At 44.6% G+C, this 24,506-nt stretch overlaps 1 protein-coding gene across 3 annotated transcripts in view; it reads right to left on the reverse strand.

The window, feature by feature from the left end:
* The window catches only part of MUS81 (MUS81 structure-specific endonuclease subunit), a 382,977-nt gene that overhangs the window by 123,252 nt on the left and 235,219 nt on the right, over positions 1–24,506 (reverse strand). For all 3 annotated transcript variants that reach the window (XM_069208031.1, XM_069208030.1, XM_069208029.1), the window contains exon 13: positions 1,483–1,578. In XM_069208031.1, the coding sequence (XP_069064132.1) occupies positions 1,483–1,578 (96 nt within the window). The remainder of the gene's footprint in view (positions 1–1,482; positions 1,579–24,506) is intronic.

A 24,506-nucleotide genomic window follows, 5' to 3' on the forward strand; every position in this document is an offset into this window, starting at 1 on the left:
GGTAGGCAGAACCTAAAACGTGTTTATAACACTCTGGGATTTTTGTGAGGGTTCTTGGCCAACCAGGGACTCAAGGCTTGACGTAAAATGGCTGAATGCATGCACAGGCTAACCACAGAGGCCATACAGACCAACTGCAAAGGTGGTAGAAGCTGTTTCAGATTAATGATACCTTGGGTGCATGGAAACCAAGTACAACTTTACATAAGAAGTTTGCTTTACCTCCATACAACACATTTCCTTCACAGACCATTTTAACAGTCTAAAATGTTATGAACTTCAATAACTCTTAGGCTTTTATTCTCAGATCACTTCTAAAAATGATGTGCTTATTTCACACCTGAAATTACAGACAATGCATTTTCTTGTAATTTCGGGGTGCAAACTAATCCAAGAATACGATTAAGGCTCTATGAGTTTCATTGTGCTCATGGATTGCAGTAAGATCCTCTTTTATGAAGGAGAGCAGGCTATTCTTTAGGCAAAGGGAATTAGAGAGAGAATTCCACAGTAAAGCGGCTGTCACAGAGAAAGCTCTTCTGCTTGATCAAGGTTTCTTCACTAGGGAAACTTGTAAAACTGACAATTACTCAGATCTCAAAAGACTGTAGAACAGTTTGGAAGTTAGTATCTCTACAACGATTTATGCATGTGATTTGTGAATTCTGGGTCATTTTTCGGGGGAGATTCCTCCAGGCTTGATCTGACAAATTTGGCCCCGGAAAAACCTGTGATCATTTTGCATGTGGTAAGACTGCATGCTAATTGACTATATAGCACCACCCTATAAACAAGGCCTCACTTGTTTAAAGGATCACAATGGAACAGCTGAAGTGCCATATGCAAGGATACACAGGGAAATATTTCAGTATGGCATCACAAAGTAATTTATGCTGGCTTGACATATTAGTTTACAAACAGTCTAAGGCAGGTATAGCTCTAGTCTTCTACTCAAATCCGGGTAACCCAGGATAGCCCTCGGTTATTACAGTGTTAAGCCAAAGGCTTTGTTTAGTTCACAATCTGCTATTAATTGGCCTCATGGTCCTTTCAGCTGTGTCTGGGATCCTTGGTGTAACGGAGTTTAGCAATGGGTACACATTAAAATCTGGCTCAAGTATCGCACTACAAAATCTAGCTAATAGAAGGATGCGTTAGGCCTGTTGGTTTACATTGGTTTAAGCGCTGGGATGAGGTTCAAGTCAGCAACAAAACAGCCAGCTGAAGTAATTGTTCACCCTGGCGATTTACTCGCCACCTTCATAAGGGAATGGGTGGCAAGTGCTACGTCTACAATCAATCTATTGATTTCTGCTGTTTGAGCACAGGCAAATGCTTGTAAGTGTCTTGCCTTAGAGCCAAGTATGATGGGTTTGTCTGAAACATAGGTCTTTTGCAAGGAATTTGTTTGTATGTTTAAAGGACTCACAAGGAACAGTTTCTCGACGATTCAAATCTACTAGCCTTTAATCAACCACATACCGAATACAGGTTCTGCAGGTAACGAGTCATGATAGTGAGATAAGCTGCTGATTCCCGAACATCCCTGGTGCGTTTGATGAAAAATCCATCCACAACCTAGGAAAATAGGAACATCAGTTTAGATGCAGTGTAAAGCATTAAAACAACTATCAAAGTTAAAAAGTAGAACAATGGACTGTTGACCGTATTTTAAGAAAAGAATAGAAGCCAGACGTAATCACTGGCACAGGACCAAAGCCATCAACATACAAATATCCTGAAAATACTGGTGCTGTTGCCTTCCCCCACCATTCTGCTGCAGCTGAAGGGTCTGGCATGGGCATGGGAAGAGAAGAAGCAGTGGCAAAGTGCTGTAAGGGAAATGTCGCTTACCCTTGTCTCAATGTGTAACTGTAATTCAGTAACCAGCAGGAGATATGGTTGACTAGAGAAGTAATCACCCTTTCCCACCCTACACCCTACTGTGTGAAACTGCTCACCCCGGCATTTACATATTCAAGAAACTTGGTTAGGAAGGGCAAATGTAGGGGCTATATCCTCAATCCTTCCTTTTACACCATTGTTAACAGGCATGTCTGTGGTGATAAATGATGTACAGCCGTCAAGTTCAACCAGTCTCATATTTTAATGGTTTCACAACGGACTGTATATTTGTGAAATGATGAAGCTATTGCATCTTTATTCATTAAAATCTGAGCTTCTCATAGTCAGTTAGGGAAGAGACTGAGCTGTATGCCGCATCTGTATCCCCCTGCGTTCTTTAGCTTCCCTAGTGGAAGTTCATCTGTCTTATTTGCCATCCTAGGACTGAACACCAGAGTTCCAACTGCTAGTGCTCCTGAACACAGCTTTTGCTTACTGCTAGATGGGATACAGGGCATCAAAAGTTCTCACCTAAATTGTAAACTCTATAAGCTGTTTTTGAGGGTAGCGCATTATTTGAGGGCTTTGCTCTTCACTACCCTATTGCTAAGATCTACAGACACCGTGTTTGCTTTAATAAGAATGTGCAGGCCTGTAATGTGCGACAGGGACCTTTCATTGCTCTTGCAAGGAATCGTTTTTCTCACTTCTACTGGTTGCTGTACAGAGCATTAGCCTTTCCAGAACTGCCTGAGAGAGAAACCCAAGAAATGCATTATTTTATGAGTGGCCAGTACTTTTGAAATTCTAACAAGTCCCTGTGGCAGCTGGACCAGTGTCCATCTTCCAGGATGATAGAAGTACTGGTGTCTGCAGTCAGAATGCTGAGACACCAGGAGACGTGTATGGACTTCATGAGCATCTTTGTTGTGTGCAGCTGGTTCCAATTTGGAAGACAGTCTCCTCCTGGGCTCCGGCCTGACTACAAGGAGGATCCTCCACAAAGCACACTTGCTCTGCCTAGGAAGTTGATGAGCAACAACTGAATAACTTCTACATATGTGCTATGAGTATGTCTCTTTACTTTCGTCTATCCCTTGGCATCCACTTGGTTACATGGTGATACAGAAAAGGTAACACACTTACTGGACCTAGTGTTCACAAACAGGGCTGCTTGACTGAAAAAAACACAAAAGTCCCCTATCTCCTCAGCAGAGTCTGAAAAGAATAGAGGTTACATACAAGGGACCCACACATGAAAGAAAATCTTAGTGACTGGACAAAGAAAAAGAAAGGGCGTTTATCCTTCGGATAGTAATTCTTTAAGATGAGGCAGCGAGGTCTTCAGGGTCCCTCTGGTAAGTTCAAACATTTCTACAGCAACAAATAGATTCTAAACGCTAAACTCATTTTCTTTCCCAGGCGCCCTAAACTGAGAACTACAGCAAAAAAACTAAACAATGGAAGGAATGCATCAATAAACCTCAGCCACTGGCAATCCCTCCGAGCCAAATTTGAGTTAATCGTTTTTCACCCACTTTGCCACTCTAGACCAAGAGCCACCATATACAAATCAGTCTTTGTCCTGCTCTAAAAGGAAGAGTTACAAGGTGCGCCACGCAGTCAACAGGAATTGAGGAAAAAACTGGCAATCACTTCCAATTTTCCTCCTTAAATATACATTTGTAAAGCGCCACCAACTTTGCTCTGTGTGTAAAAGTAATCATTTATACTAATCCGGCTTCTTCTTCCATAAACTAAGATGGTTTTTATAAACAGTATATTGACAGGATTGGTGTTACACTGCATAATGCTGAACAGGGGAGGTTTTAGTCTATCGATGCAATAGCATTCAATTTTGTACCTTTATGACACAAAAACATATAGAACAGTAATTCCTCCAAAACAGCATACTTTATTTTTAAGAAGAGTAGGCTGAACAGACTTTTCTTTCCACAAAGTTGTTTAGTGAAGTTCATTCAATATCAAGATAAAATACACGTTTTGAAGGAGACGTGGAAAGCGCCCGGGGTCCACATATTCTCTTTACCAAAACGATAAAGGCAGAAAATAGTTGTCATAGTCCCACAGTCACGGGAGATGAAAATGTCAGTTTGAAAAACGAATTTACATTTAACTCTCAAGACAAGGCCACAAACTGTGGACAAAGAAAACAGTTTTGAAACCCCTTCAGCAATCTGTTAACGATATGGAGGCAAAACAGGGGTCCCAGTTCGGGGAAACCTTTAGCCGTGCTACGGGAAAACTGCTAAAGAACGTGCGGCACAGAGCTACGTCATAGTCAAAGCCGGGCCAGACTGGCCGGAGGGAGCATCGGGCGTCTTCCAAGGGGGTGGGGTGGGTTTTACAACGTCGCTGCACTATGCCCCCCAACCTTTCAGTAACAAAAGTAGCATTTCTTCATCCTTGCACCCCCCCAGCAACCCCCTTCTGGGGCTGGTCTGACAAGGATGCCATGGCAGCTTTGCGTTCCCTGTCGGGCCCTGTGTGACAGCACAATTTATGTAATGTTCCCCCTTACTTGAATAAACCACCTTGATGACAAGCGTCATCACTAGCACTACATAATATATCTCAGGAGGTAACGCTTCTAACGTTCTCCAATGAATTCATGCAGAGTTAAAGCTTTGTAAATTCTGTAATAAAAATGACCGACCACAGAAATAACAGATTTGGCCAGCTCCAATTATGACCACTTAAGCAAAGAACCCCCCTACGGCTGCAGGAGAAATGCTTAAAGGTTCTACGAGGTCGGCAGCTGTGCAACGCAAGCTCCAGATATACAGGCAGAGTGGAGATCGGTGGCACAACGGGCAGAGGAGGACAAAATGGAGCCCACAGGTGGCTGCAGCCTGGGACGCAAGGAAGAACGTGAACAGCGCCTGCCGCAGGTGACACAGAAAACAAAAGGGACCGTGTAAGTGATAGAACAATCACACACCGAAACAGTAGCATGGATCCCACCGCTGAAGGGCTGGACAGGTGGTGCGCGGTGGAGGCGCCCTGCATGGAAATGAGTGAGTGGGAAAATGCATGCTCCAACAATGGCTTTGCAGGCAAAGTCTTGCTACAGATAAAGGAAAACTCTCTCCCAATGGTGTCCACGCAGTAAGGGATCCAAAGTATGAGGGGCATAGGTGGCGAAGACCCAGGCGCTGCAAACAAGGGGGACTCTTCCCCTGATAAATGACATGACTGCACCGGTGGCGATTAAGGTGTATGAAGCCCCACTCGACCCCAAGAAACGAAATACTGGCACAGACATAAATATGTGCACACGCTGCAGCCTTGCAGGCCAGGACCGCCCAAGTCCCACACAAGGGTACTCCCCAATGCTACCTAGCCCAACTCGCTGTGGAGAGGGATGTGGCAGACCAGTCTATCCTGAGACGGGCTTATGGATGAGAAACCCCCTGAAACCAGTGAAATAAACACTGTGCAAAGCAAGATTGCAACCTGGGATAAACGTGGGTACAGTAAACATCTCAAACTCCGTATATGCACTTCGCGTCTGTCTATCGATCACTCCTCCCACTCTTCCCCATGGGGGCTGAGGAAACAGTGGACTATCAATTACAAAAACTAAGTGTTACCAACAGGGAAGCCCTCTATTTGAAATGTACTTTCATAACTACTGAAACTCTTAGAGCACGCACCACGACTACACATCTCTGGACACCTTTTAATACCATAGGCTCATGTTAACATGTAATCAGATTACTGGTCACTTCCAGCAAGAACCAGACCCATGGGCGGTTCCTTTAGAGCGTTTGGGCGTCGCCTGCTGATATTTTTCGCCCACTGGCTCTAATTAATTATAAATAGAACATGTATTAATCAACTTAATCAGCCTGCAGCAGTCAGCTGTTCCAGCCATAGGACGGTTCCTTTCAGCCTCAGAGTGAGTGCAGCAGGCTTAGGGGCGGCGCTTAAATAATATGATTGACAGTCGAACACAGCTGCACAACCAAAACCAGTAAACAACGAAGTGTGCATGTCGGAGGGGTGGTTGCCTTTCCCTGGCCAACTCGGCTTGCGCACTCTTAAGCAGCCTCATCTGAACAATTAGAGAGCTGGGGGGAGGGGAGAATCAATACCGAAGCCCCCAGTCTCCTGAGGAGCGGTGAGTTGGCCTCCTCCGGCCAATCCTGGCACTACTCTCATGCTGTGTTTGGCAAGACAGCAGTGTCTCGATTGACTCAGATGCCTTACTGCAGCAGTGGTAGGTGTAGTGCTGTTCTGTCCAGGAGCAATAGGAGCATAATGGCCAATCACTGTATAGCTTCAGTGTAAAGCCGTGCAGTGATTGGTCATTGGTCATTTTGCCCTTGCTGTTTTGGCTCTCCCTCCCCTATTCGTGTGCGTAGCAATTAACTGCACTGCACACAAGGGAGCGTGGAGAGAGAACCGAGAGTTGACCTGACTGACCTGACCTCGTGTCATGTGTCTTAGAGCCTGGTAGGAGGCCTTAAATTAAATTGGCATCTGGCAATTGTGTTACTCTCTCTGATGAACCTGCCTGAATCTGATCACAGTACAGTCATTGGTTGGTGCTACAAGAAGTACAAAATGAAATACTGGTGTTTTTCTGTGTGTTTATCCTAGCTGCACTACTTATGTTCAGCCGCTGTGTTTTTTCACCCACCATAGCAGCTGATCAAAACTGTGTGTGCACCCCCCGGGGCCCGGCCCCAGCAGACACAAAGCTGGTGTTAGTGTAGTGGTGCACAGTGATGTACATATTACATTTTTTATGAGTTACTGCACTATTTATGAAGATGTGCACAACTGAGAATATTGAAAAAATATATTGTGTATTAATTCAAATTATTGCTTGTTTTTCGTTTTTGTTAAATTCTCAGTAACACAGCTGCCTAAAATGGCACAAACTGGTAATTTGTCTGTACTAAAATAACGCTACCATATTGTCACTAAAATTATTAAAATAATTCCTACCTAGGCTATGTTAGAGCACATCATGTTAAGCTCTATTTCTGCCCTTCAGGTCCTCCTGGGAAGACATCATCCCTCATACCTGAGCAAGAGGCCTGTAGTCTATATAAGCAGCTGTAGCGAAGCGTTCAGCAACCAGCATACATTCGTGGTCATCTGGCTGGAATCTCCCTCTAATGTACATTGGTCAAAGTAGTGTTTTTATAATAAAACAGCTGATGGTCCAAGAAAGAATCCCTACGTAAGTGTTTATGTTTATATCAACACTAGAGACAAAGCGTTACCACGTTTCCCAGCAACCTATCTTACTGCAGCCTTGAGAAAAGCAGAGTGAAAGAAATGTCTTGTTTAAGAACCCAGTGCTGACCTAGGCAAAGAACAGATAAATAGAGAGAAATAAAACAAGACTGCAAATGTGGCTATTGTTAAAATAATAAATGAAGATGAATAAATATAACTAGGTTAAAGTGCACAGCGGCAGGCCTAGTTTGCTAAAATAACGTGTATGGAGCTATAACTAAAATGGCTACACAACAGCATCAGATACTAGCAAACAAAGTCCTAGATGTAAGAGGGCCTAGCGCCATTCAAACACCACATTAGCGTCATTTTTTTTATGCTAATGTGGCGTTAAAAGGCCAAAAACGCCAAGCCATATTTACAAAGTGGCGCGACGCAATACTTGCATTGTGCCACTTTGTAACCTCTTACGCCAAAATATTTCCTGCGCCAGGCTTAATGTATGCTAGGGGGCGAAAAAATGGCGCAAAGAAATCCAAGAGATTTCTTTGCTTCAATTTTAGCTGCACTTTTAACGCCTGCTTACAGCAGGCGTTAAAGGGAGGCTCCCATTGTTTTCAATGGGCCTCTGGGTCCTTTGCAGGATTAGCGTCAACATTTCTGACGCTAATCCTACAAAGCGCCAGACTAGCGCCAAAAATGATGGCGCTAGTACCCCCGACTACCGCCATGGTGTACCGTATTTTACATACGGCGTATATATGGTGGCGTTAGGGGGGCACTAGGGGGAAGCTAAGGGGCGCAAAAAAAGTGGCACTGCACTAGGTGCAGCATCACTTTTCATAAATTTGCCCCAAAGTGTTTTAACCATGTTGTTCTTTAAGTTGTTTTCAATGTAAGTAATGTGTGAGGATCTATTATAGACATTTTGCAGAGGAAAGTTGTGTTTATGTTTCATGTAACAGCTCATAAAAAAGCTTTTTTTTTAGATCAAAAAAGGATACCACATGTAAGAAATGTGAGGGTGTCACAGAAATTATTTGCAGTAATATTAGTGAGCATTATTGCTGCCATAACTACACTTGAACACTTGCTTTATTAACTTTCTTGCTTTCTCAAATATGCTTGAAAATACACCATTTGCTCACTTTTTCAAAATGTTATCTGGGGAGAACCCCCCGGAAGCCCACTTATGGCAGTTGGGCTCACTCACTATGCTGGCTTGCCACCAGCCATTCATCGCAAACTTTTTCGCCCCACCAGTTTCAAATGTCACCAGCCGCCAGCGACCAAACCTCTTTAATCTGCTTAAGAAAACCATAAAGGACAAAATGCCTAAGAGACTTATAATTGGGGTGTATCAGGAGATGGAGGGGGTGGTGGCTGTACATGAGGTTCAGTGCAGATCTAGATACCTCCCTCACAAAGATGAAATGTCAGAACACTGCTGCTCTCGCAAGGGTGAGCTCCTACCTAGTAGTAGACTGGGGTTGAAACATTTCAGGTTCATCCGCAAGGTGTATCACACACAAGCTATATTGCATAAATGGAGACTGAGATCTGATTCCTGATGCAAATGTTGTAGTGTGGAGGGGGCTAGGTTCCATCATCTGACACGTGACTGTCCTAAGACCCTGGAGATTTGGGATGACATAAGATCCCTGATGCAAAAACATAACTGAATCTCCTCTTCTGCTCTCACCAGATGATGTACTCCCCAGGGATGTGGGAAGGGGGGAGCGTTTAAATCAAAAACAGCACACCAAACGTAAACATCCTACCTTTACACTGCTTTTGGCCAAAAGACTGTTGGTGCGGCACTGGGGCTGCTGATGAGCAAGCAATGGCTGACAGTGCTAACACACTCGAGCAAACAATTAAAACTATATGAGGACCTCATCCCGGTGGCCTCCTGCCCAAGGGCATCATTCAGACAGACACTTCATGATCTTGAATAATAATGACTGTAGACACCAGGAACCACTAGAGGCAAAATGTCAGCGTACTGTATGAAGAGAGTAGACGATTACATGTAAACGTACGGTATGATGAACCCACACTGCTTATACATGAACAAATTGTTTTTTTTTTTCTATCAATAACTGAATAAAAAATGAATAACAAAAAACGGAAGAAATGATTTTCAATCTCAGAAGAGACCACAGGGAGTGTAATATGTCTGAAGACTAAGGATGTACTGCCTATTTGGACAAATGAGAATGAGCGATGCTGTAAATCTACTTCATCACAATTGGCAGGAGAGAGAAAGCTGAAAATGTATAATGAAGAGTGAACATCCAACATACACTGAATACTCATTCCAAAGGCCCATTCCAGGGAACATGCTTCAGGAAAAAGTGTGAACAACTTTTTTACAGTGTCTAAACGAGGTTCACCTCAAGATAAGCAGCAATAAAATGCTCAAGAAGAACTTGGAAATCCATCTCTCATTTATGTAAGAGGACAGTTATCTGCTGAGGGTGTCAGCCCCTCTGGAGTCAAGAAAATGCTCAATGCCGTAAGACCTAGACATCTAGGATCTTCCACAGCTTCTAACAAGAAATCACAAACCTGTTTGTAGGAAAACCACCTTTCCTGTGTGGTCACCCCTGATTTTTCACTTTTTGATGGACCTATGTTATTGCTGGTTTTAGAACACTGTGTACTTTACCCCTAGAGCCTGTGCTCGCCTCTCTAAACATGGTCAAATTTGCATACTCCTAATTGGTATATTTAACTTACCTATAAATTCCTAGTATATGATACAAGGTGTACACAAGGCTTGGAAGTTAAATGTCACTAGTGGGCTGCAGTACCAATTGTGCCATCCACTACAGTGACACTGCACGCATGGCTTCAAGCCTGCGCTGTCCAGCTTAAATGAAGTAGTGTAAAACCTCAATTCGACCTGTCAAAATAAATCCTGTAGAAAGGTCAAAACTCTCCTTTTAAATATCAATAAGCCACCCCCACGTAGGCCTTGCTGTCCACAAGGCAGGGTGCATGGTATTTAAAAGTCTGACATGTTGATGTTTAATGTTACAATGTCCTTACAGTAACTAGCCCCCAAAAACTATTTTTGCACTGCAGCAGGCCTGTCACCAGGGTACAGATTAAAAACCTAATACCAAAATCTCGAAAATGGGCCTGCCTAGAAAACAAATTAAGCAACAATTTAATTAAAATGCAATTCATTGGTGAAATCAGATTTTTGATAAATATTAAAGAGAAGTAACTTTTAGAAAGCTACATTTTCCCTTCCTGAAGTTCCTAGAAGCGAATTTGCTTTTACACTCAAACTTCTTCCAGTCAGTGTTTAGCATATGAATACATGTGAAAAGCTTTCGGGGTGCAAACAATAGGCTGTCCTGAAAGGGCATTGAAGAATCCTTTGAACCTCACAGATTAAGCAGGGTGGGGGTTGTGAGCATCTTTCTTGGTACTGCAGTGTCACTCCTGCTGAAGTGTGAAATCCTGCTTGACCGGTCTATTGGGTTTACATGAAACACACACTGGGGGCTCAGCTGAAAGGATAAGAAATAGGAGGAAAATGGCCAAAGTGAGTAAGGATGGCCGGAACCTTTACCCCATTGGTTAGGGCAGGCCCAGGAGTAATTGTCACACACTAGCTGGTTCCAGGCATAAATGTGGCAATGTTCATGAGCCCACTTCAGAAAACTGCTGATCTAAGGAACAATAGAAGAGGACTGGACCTGCTGCCTGTGACCTCAGATGGGCCATGAAGGATTGAACTTGCTCCCCTCTTCTACCTTGGTCCAAGAAGTGGACTCCAAGGGACATAAGGCTGACCTTCTGTTCCCGCTACAAGAATACAACAAGCTACATCTGTCCAAATGGCCAGGGACAAGTGGACTTGGACTGGACCCTGCTGTGAGATTCTGCCTGACACACTGTGAGTCTTCAAGTGCCTCTCTGAGGTCCTATGGTGCTTTAGAAGTGTACTTATGTGGTGGATTGGGGCATACAAGGCTAAGTCAGAAGGCAAAATGTTTGATGAGGATGAACCTGGTTGGTGTACCCAACCACGCTCTTATCACGGTCAGCCTCAAATTGTGCAGAGGTCCCAGTCCTCAGTAACCTTCAACTATCATTGGCACTCTGTGCATTTTGGTGATACTCCTGTTTAAAACTTTCAACATTCATATCTCTGGTTCTGCTTATTCAATTATATTGTAATTTAATTAATTACATTTTAGTCTATTTTTCTAATTCAGTTCGGGATTTTTATAGTGTTGCATTGTGACATTAATACTGTTTGGGTACTGCATAAATACTTTGCATATTGCCCTAAGTTATGTCTGTCTGCTCTGTGCCATAGCTATCAGGGGGTTTATCTCGGGTCAATTTAGTGACTTTGAGGGTTCACTTTGACAAGGTTTGTGTAGGAAATTGGTCCCCCCCCCCCACACACACACTTAGTCCACCAGGATTTCGCTTGTGACTTGCCAGTTTTTGGACCTTTACAGTGGGTGAGTCACACTACCAGAGTCAATGTAAATTAACAGTAATTGGACTGAGCATCTTTACCACTGGTGTCTCCCTTTTAAGATCAGGCCACAGCAAAGTAGCTATGGGAAAAAGGCTCTGGGCTGGTTACACATGTGCAGGCTATGCGTGCGAGAGTATCATTTTGTGCAGCCCGATAATTGTGAACAGGTAGCTTGGCGCAGAAGGGACTCTGCAGGGATTGGTGCTGGTGAGCATTCACAGACAGGCCAGTAGGGCTTATTGGAAAATCTACGGTATTTTCACTGTATTAAACAAAGGCAAAATCTGTTCTTGAGTGTAGTTACCCTCTACTTAGGTCTACACAGTCTAGCATGGTGTCAAACTGGGGTAAAACATGCACGGTGGAGCTGGAATTTGCAGTTCTACAAATCTCTTCCATATTTTATCACTTCAGGAATTGTCATATTACTCAGGTACAGCTCATAATCAGATTCTAGGCCTTGGTCCCTCCCACTGAGCCAATTAAATACTCTGCTCCCCAGCTGAGAGAACAAAGCCTCCCCATACAACACAAACAATTACTAGTGATGGGTCCAGTTTATGGGGAAAGTAGGGGGTATGGGGAAAATCTGCATCTGATAATTAGCTTGTCACTCTGCACTTGTGCTGAGTCAGCCTACCTCTAGAACAAGGGGAAGGGCCAGACCTCTGGAGCAAATGCAGTAGGAGGGGTCACCTTTGATGATTTGGTGGGAAGGAATTTGGCAGCGATGTCAAGTAGGGGGGGGGGGAGCAGAGGCCCTAAGAGAGATTCTTTCCAGAGAAAACATGCATACAACATCTTGTGCTGTCCAAGAATACAGTATATGAGGTTTGGGACATGTGGCATTCTAGGATTGGCGAGGGGTGCCTGGGATCTAGAACTTTCTACCACCAATTAAAACCCCCCGCACAAGGGAGACACAGTTGAGAAGACCCTGCACCTGGGAGGCAACAATGGCAGAAAGGACGGCCATCTGTAAAGAAGCCACCTGATGCCTGCAAAGATGGACTAAGGACTATGTCACCAGCTGCCCCCAGGCTAGGATGGGCTCTCTATGACCAGTGTCACTGGCCCTCTTATGGCTCCTGAGGGCCAGTTGGGGGAAAGTCCTGGGCTCCACTACCATCTCTGGGTGCTCTGTCAGACAGCCAGGAGAATCTGGGGCCTGGCGAGTGTGGGTAGGAGGGTCTTGTGCTGGCTGGTTGCAGAGGGACTGCATAACATGAACCCAACCAGCAGGAGTAAGCACTAGGAACCAGGCAAAGGAGAAGGGTGACAAAAGGGGCCAGCTAATCTAGCTCCCAACAGAATGTGCCTATAGGAAACTGGCCCTTTAAGTAGTATGTGAATACCATGTAAAGGGTCCAGGAGTTCCCCAGTGAATGGACAGGGTTTGTTATGCAATCCCAAAGTGCTCTATTTAGGGGTAGTGTGGTTGACCAGCGCTAGGAGTAACACAGAGGACTGCAAGACACCTACAAATACACACAATAATTAACAAATGAGACACGAATCAAGGAGGAGATCCACACCGCTTTATAAAAATAGCAAGTATTTTTATATATGTTTAGACATCAGAGAAAACTCGTTTAGGTAAGTACGTTTTTAAATAGGAATTCTTTTCACTTTAAAAAGTGGATACAGTGCAATTTCTGAGTTCTGCAGTGCTATCGTATGGGAGGAAAACAAGTTTTGCAAACAGGTAGAGTACATCAACTTGCAAGTCTAACCTCCTGGGGTTAAGGTGAGAAGTGGGCAAGGTCCAAGGTAGCACCCACACTACACCCTCAGCAGCACAGGGGGCAGCTGAGTGGGGAGTGCAGAACAGAATCAGGTGCCCGATGCGTTCCTTTGGAGGTCGGTCACTGTGAAAAGAGCCTGCAGGCTAGGACTGGGAGTCCTGCTTGGGTGAGCCACCGAGTGGGCACAGGTCTTGGGATGCTTGGAGATGCAGAGACACCAGTGGACCATCGGGGTTGCTGTCGCCAGAGGCGGTTGTAGTTGGTCTGCTCAAAGAGGTTGCGGGCCTCGATGTGAAGGTCGTAGTGGGAAAACCCACAATGGACTTTGTTTCTGGAGAAGCTGGAAAACAGGTCGGCACCATCAACAAGAGCTGCGAGGCACAGGTGCAGTGGTGCTGTCCGCCGGCACCTCTGGTGGTTCGGACACCTCTTCAGCGGTTCCTGGGTTCCTGAAACGATGCAGGGGAGCAGCTTCGCTACTCCACAGGAGTTCCTTGTGCTGAGGTGAAGGCTGGAAGTTATCCTGGGCTTTTGGAAGTTTCAGTAGCTGGAGGATGAGGCGTCTTTCTCGCAATTGTCAAAGTCCAGAGACAGACTGGCAGTGTTGGTGCAGACTCCATCATGGATCTTCAGTTCTTGTCTTTTGTATCTCTGGAGTGTCCTTCCTCAGGTCAGCAGGAATCTGCTTCTCTGGTGCCAAGGGCTTCCCTAAATACTCAATTTAGGGGTGTGTAGGGTGGTGGCCAATGGGCTACTGCCCCTGGGGGTCACTACGCCCCTATATGACCATTTCCCGTGGCAAGTGGGCATAAGCCTGTCCCAAATTTCCTCCTAAGTATGCCATCACCAAGATGGCTGTTTCTGAAAAATGTTAACCACCTCACTGTAGCCCACTTATGGGTGGTACTAACCTGGAGGTGGCACGTCTCCCTGACTAGCTAATTTTCCGCCTGTCCTGGTATCAAATGGGCTCTGGACAAGGAGGGTGGCTTCCTCTCCTGTGAGGGGAGCCAGATTAGCATTTCAAAGGTGGCAGCTCTTTGAGGCTAATTAGCAGGTCATCCTGTGGGGTGGGGTGGGGGATAGGGGAGTTGATACACCTTCCCGGATAGGCTTTTGTTCTGGGCCAAAACAAAAGGAGGATGGACGGAGTGCTGAAACTTTTCAAACACTCACCCCTTGTTTCCGGTCCAGGGAGGACCTGGTCTGGCAGTTAGGGCTGGACTGTTCCCATGGGGAACAGGGTCAAGACTGATTTGCATATGGCTGGGTCCAAACTAGGGTGGTGTGGTGGGCAAAAAAATGATGGCTCAAACCCAGATCTTTGTGACTAGGGGTGAATATTTGCACTGTTCAGCATTCCTTCCATCATCTGTTCTTTTTTTGCCTTTGTCGCCCTAAATGAGAAGGGTATGCTCAGACGTGGGTCCTGTGCACTAGATTCAAGCAAGCCTGGCTGATGAAGGTTGATACTACGAAACCAGTCCCAGGATACTTGCTTCCAGTCCAGGGAAGACCTGGCCTGGCAGTTCAGGATGGACTGTTCCCATGGGAACAGGGTCAAGACTGATTTTCATGTGACTGGAGTTGAATGTTTGCCTTGTTCAGCATTCTGTCCACCATCTTTTCTTTTTCTTTTTTGCTTTTGTTCTGGGCCTCCCGAGAGCAGGCTTTCACCCGAGAGGTCTAGAATGGTGGTCAGAACGGTGTCTTGGGTGGCAGGATGGCAGGAACTGGTCAGCGACCACAAAAGATGCTGGTAGGGATTCAGGAGGGACCTCTAAGGTGCCCTCTGGGTACACGTATTGGTAAATCCAAAACTGGTATCAATGTGGGTTCACCGATATGAGATGCTTGATACCAAATATCCCTATCTTCAGTGAAGCTGTCATGTAGCTGGGGAGCCCGTACTGGCCACTGTTCAGCACATGGACTTAAAACAGCTTCCCTGATCACTTACTATGCCTGACCATCGACAAAGTCATAGCAGCTGCATATCTCCTTGTGCAGATATACCCTCACATCTAATATAAAGCTGGAGGGGTGATTTACATATATTGCATGCCGTGTTAGGGGAAATGGCACATGGGTGGTTGCCATGTCATGTTTTCTCTTTTTTACTGCACCAAGACATTAAGCCTGCAATGGCAGCCTGTCATGTGCTTGGTGAGGGGTCCCTTAGGGTGGCACAATCCATGCTTAGGGACCCCTCTTTGGTACCAGGCATACCATTTCGAGGGTCTTTGAGGGGGCTAAAGGTTTTGCCAATTGGGGAAACTGTGCAGTTTTGGGAAAAAGATCTGGCACTAGGGAGCTGGGTAGTGGGACCCTAGTGAACGTTCAGTCAACATAATATCAGATACCAGGCAAAAAGTGGGGGGGTAACCACTTTGAAAAGAGGTACTTCCATACATGACCCCCTCTCAAACAAAAGAGGATGAAACTAACCTTTCCCAAGAGAGTCTTCATCTTTTAAGTGGAATAACCTGGAAAGGCCGTCTGCATTGGCATGGTCAGACCCAGGTCTGGGTTCCACTGTAAAGTTAATTCCCTGTTGGTAGATGAACCACCTTAACAGTTTAGAGATTTCACCTTTCATTTGCATTAGCCATCTGAGAGCCCTGTGGTCGGTCTAAACAAGGAAGTGAGAGCGAAACAAGACTGGCCTCAGCTTCTTCAGAAAACAAACCACAGCAAAGGCTTCCTTCTCAATGGCGCTCCAACGCTGCTCTCTGGGGAGTAACCTTCTGCCAATTAAAGCAAGATGTTGGTCACAGCCATCATCACTGATTTAGGATAGAACTGCTCCAATCCCATGTTCCGAGGCGTCTGTCTGCACTATAAACTGCTTGGTGTAATCAGGAGCTTTTATAACAGGTGCTGAACACTGCTTCCTTCAGAGTGTCAAAGGCCTTTTGACAGCTCACCATCCGGTTCACTTTTATGGGCATCTTTTTGGAGGTTAGCTCTGTGAGAGGTGCCACAATGGTGCCATAGCCTTTCACGAACCTCCTGTAGTACCCAGTCAAGTCAAAGGATGCCCAACTTGGGTCTGGGTGGTTGCAGCTACCCTGTCCATTGTCTGGATCTTGGGTTTAGGTGGTTGAACTTGGCATCAACCTACAGGCTGGCCCAAGTATACAACCTGACCCTGCTATATCTGGCACTTGCTTGCCTTGAAAGTGATGTCTGCTATTTTCAGAGCCTCTAGGACTTTCCCCAGGTGGATCAGGTGATCCTGCCAGGTGGAGATAAAGACAGCAATATAATCAAAATATGCTGCACTAAAGTCTTCCAAACGAGCCAGTATTTTGTTCATTAACCTATAGAAGATGGCAGGGGAATTCTTCAATCCAAAGAGCATAACAGTAAACTGTTAATGCCCACAAGGATTGGAGAATACTAATTTGTCTTTTACTCCAGGGGTCAGAACTATCAGCCAGTACCCTGATGTGAGATCAAAAGTACAGAGATATATGGCTGTCCCTAACCTGTCAATCAGTTCATTAGACCTAGGAACTGGGTGTGTATCTGTTTTGGTCACAGTATTGAGGCCCCCTATAGTCCACACAAAACCTAATTTCTTTCTCTCCACCCTGGGAATGAGACTTGGGCACTAAGACAACTGGGCATGCCAGGGGCTTTCAGGGTGCTCAACGGCCCCCAATTCCAGCATCTTGCTTACTTCAGCTTTGATGCTCTCTTTGACATGATCAGACAGTCTGTAAGTTTTATTTGTGACAGGTTGCTCGGTACTCAACCTGGAACTCTCTGGGTACATGTATTGGTAAATCCAACACTGGCATCAATGTGGGTTCACCAATACCAGATGTTGGACCAAACATCCCTATCGTCAGTGTAGCCATCCCGTATGTGGTGAATTCGTATTGACTAGTGTCCAGCATATGCATTTAAAATGGCTTCCTTGGTCACTTACTATGTCAAAGAATTGACAAAGACATAGTAGGGGCATATCTGCTCACGCAGACACTGCCTCACCTGTATTATAATGCACCCTGCATTATGACGGTAAGGCCTGCTGGAGGGGTAATTTACATATATTGCATGCAGTGTTTAGGGACATGGCACACAGGCTGTGTGCCACGTCATGTTTTCACTTTTGTCTGCATCAAGATACGCAGCCTGCAATGGCAGCCTGCCATGTTCATGTTGAGGGATCCCTTAGGGTGGCACAATTCCAGCTGCAGCCCTTAGGGACCCTCCTTAGTAAACCAGGCCCTAGGTACCAGTGGTACCATTTACTACAGATTTAGAGGGGGCTAACGGTTTTGCCAATTGGGGAAACATCTGTGCAGTATTGGGAAAGAGGTCTGGCACTGGGGATCTGGTGAGCGAGACCTTAGCGCACTTTCAGACGAAATCACATCAGATGCCACGTCTCATAGGGGCTAGGAGGCCTGGCAACCAGGAGGAAAAAATACCACAAATTAAGAAAATATACCCAATGGGGCCTGAGATATGCATCTTTAAAGATTTCACATTAAAACAAAGAAACGAGCAGACAGTGCTCCACAGAACATTAAGTTAGTTCCAAGATCGGCCAAGACCCAGGGAGCTTCTTTATTTATTTAATTAGCTAGGTGATGGGTATGTGGGCCTCCCCTCCGGACCCAGCCTTTTTTGCCCTAGAGACCCAATCCATCAGGGTAGGATGTCCTGTGTATTCCACCCCTCAAGGCAAAGACACCAAAAAGGCAAAGGAGGGCCAACACATTTTATGGGGATCCCTCCCCTCGGACATGGACTCCTTAGCTAAGTGCATTGCCATGCCCCTAAGCCCATGTCTGGGGGAAGAGGCAGGCATGCCCAGCACCTTCATACCGTCCCTCCCTCGGGCTGTAGCACAAGAATAACTTGCTCCTACTGTGGTGACATATAGAAAAAAATGTCAGACTCCCACATACAGCCCAGAAGTTTGCGTGGATGGATGGATGGCTGGCTGGCTGGCTGAGGCTGCAGGGATCTAGGGCTCTACCCTAAGTTTAATTAAGTTATATTTTTAATTAGGTAAAATAAACTTTACCTTATTCTAACACAAACCATGACCTTAAATTAATATACACCAGTACAATTGGTAATTATAAGAATAATAATTATAATCAGATTCTGAATCCATGTAATACCATTAAAAATATTAATTGTAATTCTATCCTGTAAGCCTACAATTTCATTCAAGTTTAAATATAACCAAACTAATTTACATTGTGTTAAATACATTCCTTTCCTAACTAAATGAAATAAATGAAAATAACAATACACTTTATTTTAAGCGTAATGCTAACTTTAACTTTATGTTTTATTAAATGAACTTAAATAAAATGTGAATGCATTTAAATAAATATTAAACATTCAACTAAAATTATATGTAACCTAAAGTAATTGTTCTGGCAGTTTGGGAGAAATTATGTTTTAACTCAATAAATGCAGATATAGTACAGGTGTGGAGAAAGTAATTGCACTTAAGTGTCGAACTAACAAATATAGGAAACAAATGTCAGACACATCAAAATCATTTGTGCCTATACAAGACTCCCAAAACAGAGAAAAGGGCACATCCTGGATTGTACGCCACACTTTGACAACAATGTGCACCTGATGGGTCATTTTGAACAAGCTACTTAACTTGTGATAATGCTCTATCTGGAGAATAGTCTACCTAACAGTAGATTCGTAACCTTATAAAATTTACCCCAGGTGCCAGCCTAGCTCTGGAAAACCTAAAAGCAGTGCTCCTGCACTCGGACAGGGTGTGCCGTGCGACTCCAGGTTGACACCAATCTGATCTCGAAGTGACCATGGAGCCATGTATAAGTACCACCGATGCACAATGACATCAGTTTCTTGCAGGAACTCCCATGTGCCCTTAAAAAAAGAGATCAAAGGCAAACTGAACAAGCTAGTGTGCAGATTCCTAGATTAGGATCTTTTTAGATGGAAGAGATCATACCACATAACAGGGAGTTGGGAGGGCAGTAAGTAATCTGTGGTTAGGTACATTATCTACAAGAAAGAGCTAACGGAGTTAACTTGTTCTAATGGATACTTCTAATTGCAGATTTTGTCTTCTTCTTAATGTAGATCGAAGCAGTACTCCCAAAGGTCTGTGGAATAGCCCAAATTATACTCCTGCTGAACCGAGCAGATAAAAAGCCCATCTCAACAGACCTGGCCGTCGAGGCAGTGGTGCTTCATTAACTTAAACATTGACACCAACATAGCTGCCTGACATCACCAAAACAGGTACCAGGCATGCCAATACAATGGTAGCTGCCTTGCCCCTTGTGGAGTGGCCCTTAGGCCTTTCTGTAGGCTGGTTCCTTAGTGGGTAACAGATCTTAATGTAGAAGACTATCCATTGAGAAGTGGTCTGTGTCTGTACAGTTTTGTGCTTCTATACCCTAGAAAATCACACAAAGATCTGATTGTCCAACCAATGTTATCTGGTATGATCAATGTAAGAACTGAGTGCCATTTTGGGTTTCTAATGATGGAGTCTCTCTTCTTCTCTTGAGGTGTGAGGTGGAGTAAGGGAGGCAGGAAGCATGATGGCTTGCCCAACATGAAACAGATTTACCACCTTTGGAAGGACCCTGCAGCTCGAGCCCTAAATGCCAGTATGTCTAGGGAAAAAGGTGGCATATGAAGCTGAACCAAAGGGTCTGCTATTCACTCACCCATCTTGCAGATGTTATCGCAATCATGAACAGCGTTTTAAGGGTGAGTCTATGCAAAGTACAACTTTTGCACTGTTCAAAAGGGGTGCACATTAGGAAAGTGAGAACCAGATATAAGTCCATCTCTGGCATCACAAAGGACTTAGGTGGAAAAGTTTTGTAGTCCTTTTAGAAAAAAGCATCAAAACCTATAATTTGACTAAGGACATTGGTCCTGCAAACGTAAAAAGGCTGAAATGGCCAAAAAGTAACCTTTAATTGTGCCAAAGGCAAGTTCTTGCCAGGCTAAAAACAATGAAAACTGTCAGGAATATTGTGTTATATTGTTTTATCCTAGCCATCCCCATGCTTGAGTAACATGCTAAGCAATGAATCAAAATGCTGAACACGAATGATTCAAGTCACACGTTTGGTTTATATTATGTTCTGCAGTATGATTTTTTTTTAATGGTTTTTATTGCCATTTTTCTTATTTTTATACAAATCCAATCCCATTCCGTTCAATACTTTCTATTGGCAATATGTCATAAAAGCAAAGATAAAATACAAATCTCATTAAAACGTTAAAATCAATACAGGTAAAATAAATGATAAAATTTAGGAGTTAAAAATATATTTCAACACATAATAAAATAAGCAAAAATAAGCAGCAATTGCAAAAACAGTTCACATAGGCCACCCTCCGTCAAGAAAAACTACTGATTCAGGGGTGTAGAGCCAGTGGAACCAAGTATGTTAAAATGTCTAGACAAAACGATTACAGAGACACCCTTTGTCGAGTCCTCCACATAAATAACAAAAAGCAAGAGACAGTTAAAACCAACTATTGTCTGACATCAGTTTTTAAAAAGCAAAGCGCTGTTAAATGTTCCCTAACGCCTATAATCCGGCAGGCAGGAGCTAACTATCTTGTTCAGCCCTTCGAGTAAGCAGGACAAAAGAACAAAACATTCCCTTCCGTTTCACAGTCCGCCCCACAAGAGGAACAGGCACTTCTGTCAATCAGACTTACTAGCCCATTTAACAGTGAAGGGGGCAAGCTGTAGAGTGCTATACCTAAACTGTAAACACAGCTTCCTCTCTAGAGAAGGCTAAATCTTGTCCAGAAACTGTTCCAATTCGTAATCGCCCTTAATTCGGAGGAAAGTGTCAGTCAATGTACCAAAGTTGGGTTGAGCCTGCATTTGTCTCATTTTGTACTGCCAATACTTCCCCTTAATGGTTGTTTTGAAAATTTCAGAGGGTGCCGTGGGTCTAGTTGCTCTATGAGAGTCAACCTGAGGTAATCTAAAGTATGTACATGATCCACGTGGACCCATATGAGCTTGGGGTGTGGACTGGTAGAGTGGCAAGGCTTTGAAACCATATATTTGGTTTTATCCACGTTAATATTTAGTCCCCCCTGGCTCCAAAAATTCTCAAAACGACATAAGATTTTCTGTTGCCCCTTAGGTGATTTCGAAGTTAAAAGTGTGTCATCAGCAAACATTATGACAGGAATTTTAATGTAAGCCATCCAAGGGGCATCTCCACTGGGGCAAGGACGCAGCCCTGTCTTACACGCTGTTCACAGGAAAGGGGACCGTCGTCTCACCCATTTGTCCACAATGCACTTGGGTATAGTTGTTGTTGTTGTTACTATGAAGCTAATTGTAACAGCCAAAAGATCGTTGGGGACACCCTTGTCTGTCAGCACCTGCCATAGCGCTGACCTAGGGCAAACGCTAAATGCATGTCAACAAAAGCAACATAAAGGTGTCCACTTCCCTGAACCATCGTTTTCCAAAAAATTAACTGGAATCTGAAGACAAGGTTCTCAGTACTGGGTCCCAAAATCCCACCTGAAGAGGTGTTAGTATCTCTTTCTCATCCATCCAGGCATGTAGTTGCTCGAGGAGCACTGTACTAAACAACTTTTGGGAACAATCAATTAGGATTATCATCCTGTAGCTGCGTGGGTCTGATGGGGAGCCCTTCTATATCTCGGCCCTTGCCCAGGTCAATGGAATTGGTGCCCCAGCCATAACAGGATTATATATTAGCAAAAAATAGGGGCACCAGACATCTATTTCACTTAAAACAGATCCCCCAAACTTTGTTTAGCTCAGGAGCTTTATTAGGAAGTATTCAGAGATTGCTGATCTAATTTCTTGTAACGTAATTGGCTCAAAGTCTTTTCTACTACTGCCATATCCCCCCTCCATTTGCTTATTATCCTGCCAAAAATGCTGAAGAGGGCTCTCATCACTCTTCACAGAGTAGAAGTTGGAGAAGTGGGAAACCCATTCTACTGCAGGAACCTTGGTCTTGACTGATCCAAAATTCTCCTTATTTCCCATTGAGACCAAGTTCAAAAAGACACACTGGTTGCCTCTCCTAGCTACAACCTGCAGACCTTCCCACTTCCCCGCTTCACAATCTCTTCTCGGCTATTATTGCTCCCCTGTTGTATTGTTTTATTGTAGACAAAAGTGAGAACCTAGCTTCCTTTTAGGCTCTATTATACTAGGACTGGGGTACCCCTCCCAAAGGCCCTTATAGTGGCCACATATAAAAGTTTCTTTAGCCCTACAATTTGTTATTAATGGTACTAATCTTTTCCCATTGGACCCCCTGGCCTGTGTTCCTGTCCACTGCAAGGAGATCCTCAATACTTCCTGCGACTAGGTTGTAAACTTTCCCCCATCAGCTCCTGTGAATTGGCGACATTAGACCGTTTCACTCTACGCATATTGCTGGAGACTCTCAGTCTGCAATCAAAAGATTCACCAGAGGTGACTCTTGTGCAACAGGTAGGGAGCTCAACCTCAAGGACCAATGCATTATGGTCACTATATTGTCTTGGTAAAACAACCATGACCATTAACCTGTTGGTTGGGACTACTGCCCTGAGCACCCCCAAAGGCTGTGCTAGAGGACTGTAATACTTGACTCTGCTGTAATTTGACAATATCAATCCCTGTTTCAATAGCTGCCTGACGTGCTATTATGGGGACAAAGTTCCATTAGCACAATGTCTTTGATTTCCCAAAGGCACACCACAATAAGATCCACTGCCCAACCAAACCAGTAGAGTAAGCTATAGTGGCAGAACAGGGGGGGGGCTGTGGGGTAAAATACCATGAAGATTGGGAGCAGAGCCAGCCCCTTACAACAGTCTCCTCTCAGTTAATGGGATTTCTATGGAAATAATCCCCACAGCCCTCTGCAACATTTTATCAATGCTGGTAGTTTTGGGGGGCACTGGGCCCAAACCATGCTCGTCTGGATGCAGATGGGCAGAGATGGGCCGCTCTTGGCCTGGTCTTTGGCCGGGCATGTGCCTCGTCATGTTGCATGTGTGTGCCGTGCTGCAGGACAGACCCAAGCGCTAAGTAGTGCAGCACAACCGGTGTGTGTGCGTGTTCCTTCCTCATTGAAGCACAGCTGATTTCTGGGATGGCAAGTTCCTTGCAGGCAGCTGAGGCAGAATCCCAAACATGGAATGACCGGTGCTGCAGGACAGACCCAGACGCTATGTAGCACAGCAGAACCGGCGTGTGTGTGCCCCCCTCCTCCTTGGTGCACAGGTGATCTCTGGGACGGCAAGACCCTTGCAGGCAGCTGAAGCAGAGTCCCAAAGAAGGCGTGAGTCGTGCTGCAGGAGAGACCCTAGGTGCTATGTAACACAGCAAAACTAGTGTGTGTGTGCGTGTCCCCTCTTCCCTGGAGCGCAGGTGATTTCTGGGAGGGCAAGTCCCTTGCAGACAGCATAGGCAGAGTCCCAAACACAGCATGACCCCAATTCCAATACAGGACATTTGTGATATTACAACAAGGTATGTGCAAAAGCTGTGTGTCCAAAAGAAGAGGCACAATTAGTACAACAATGTATAGCAGTATTATCGATACAGGTCAGGCGCCTGTCCGTAATCTTCAGTTAGGACTACAGGAACAATTAAGTTAACAGGTGGTAGTTTAACATTCACATAAGTGGGGCCTGTTGGAAGGTAGAGGTGCCAGAATTATGCAGTTGCAACCAATATTGCTAAGAAACCAATTCAATAAACGTGGGAAAAATTATTATATTTAACAAATAAAAAACTAAGGAACAAAATAAGAACTGCACTCGTTTGAGGTGAGAGAGTGAAGTTGTACAAAGATTGTGAATTCGAAGGGGATCAGTTTGGCTGCACACGCTAGTGTCAACTGTTGTTGCTTTCCACTTATGGGTGATCAATCCCAGCGCCAGGAGAAGGGCGAGGTCCCCAAAACGTGTTGCTACCCTATATTTTTATCATGGTAGTGAAGCCCCAGGATGCTTGCCTCTCAAGTTAGGTCACCACAGTCCCCATACAACGTATCAAATATGAGGTTAAATTGTTCCAATACCTGGTTACTGATGGGCAGAACCAGATCATGTGCACTAGTTTGCCTTCATGTGTTAAACAACAGAGAACCACAGTGTCAGTGCAGTGAAAATAACAATTTTGTTAAGGGTTCGGTAAGCGCGGTGTA

Source organism: Pleurodeles waltl, chromosome 9 (assembly GCF_031143425.1).
Source record: "Pleurodeles waltl isolate 20211129_DDA chromosome 9, aPleWal1.hap1.20221129, whole genome shotgun sequence".
Taxonomy (NCBI): domain Eukaryota; kingdom Metazoa; phylum Chordata; class Amphibia; order Caudata; family Salamandridae; genus Pleurodeles; species Pleurodeles waltl.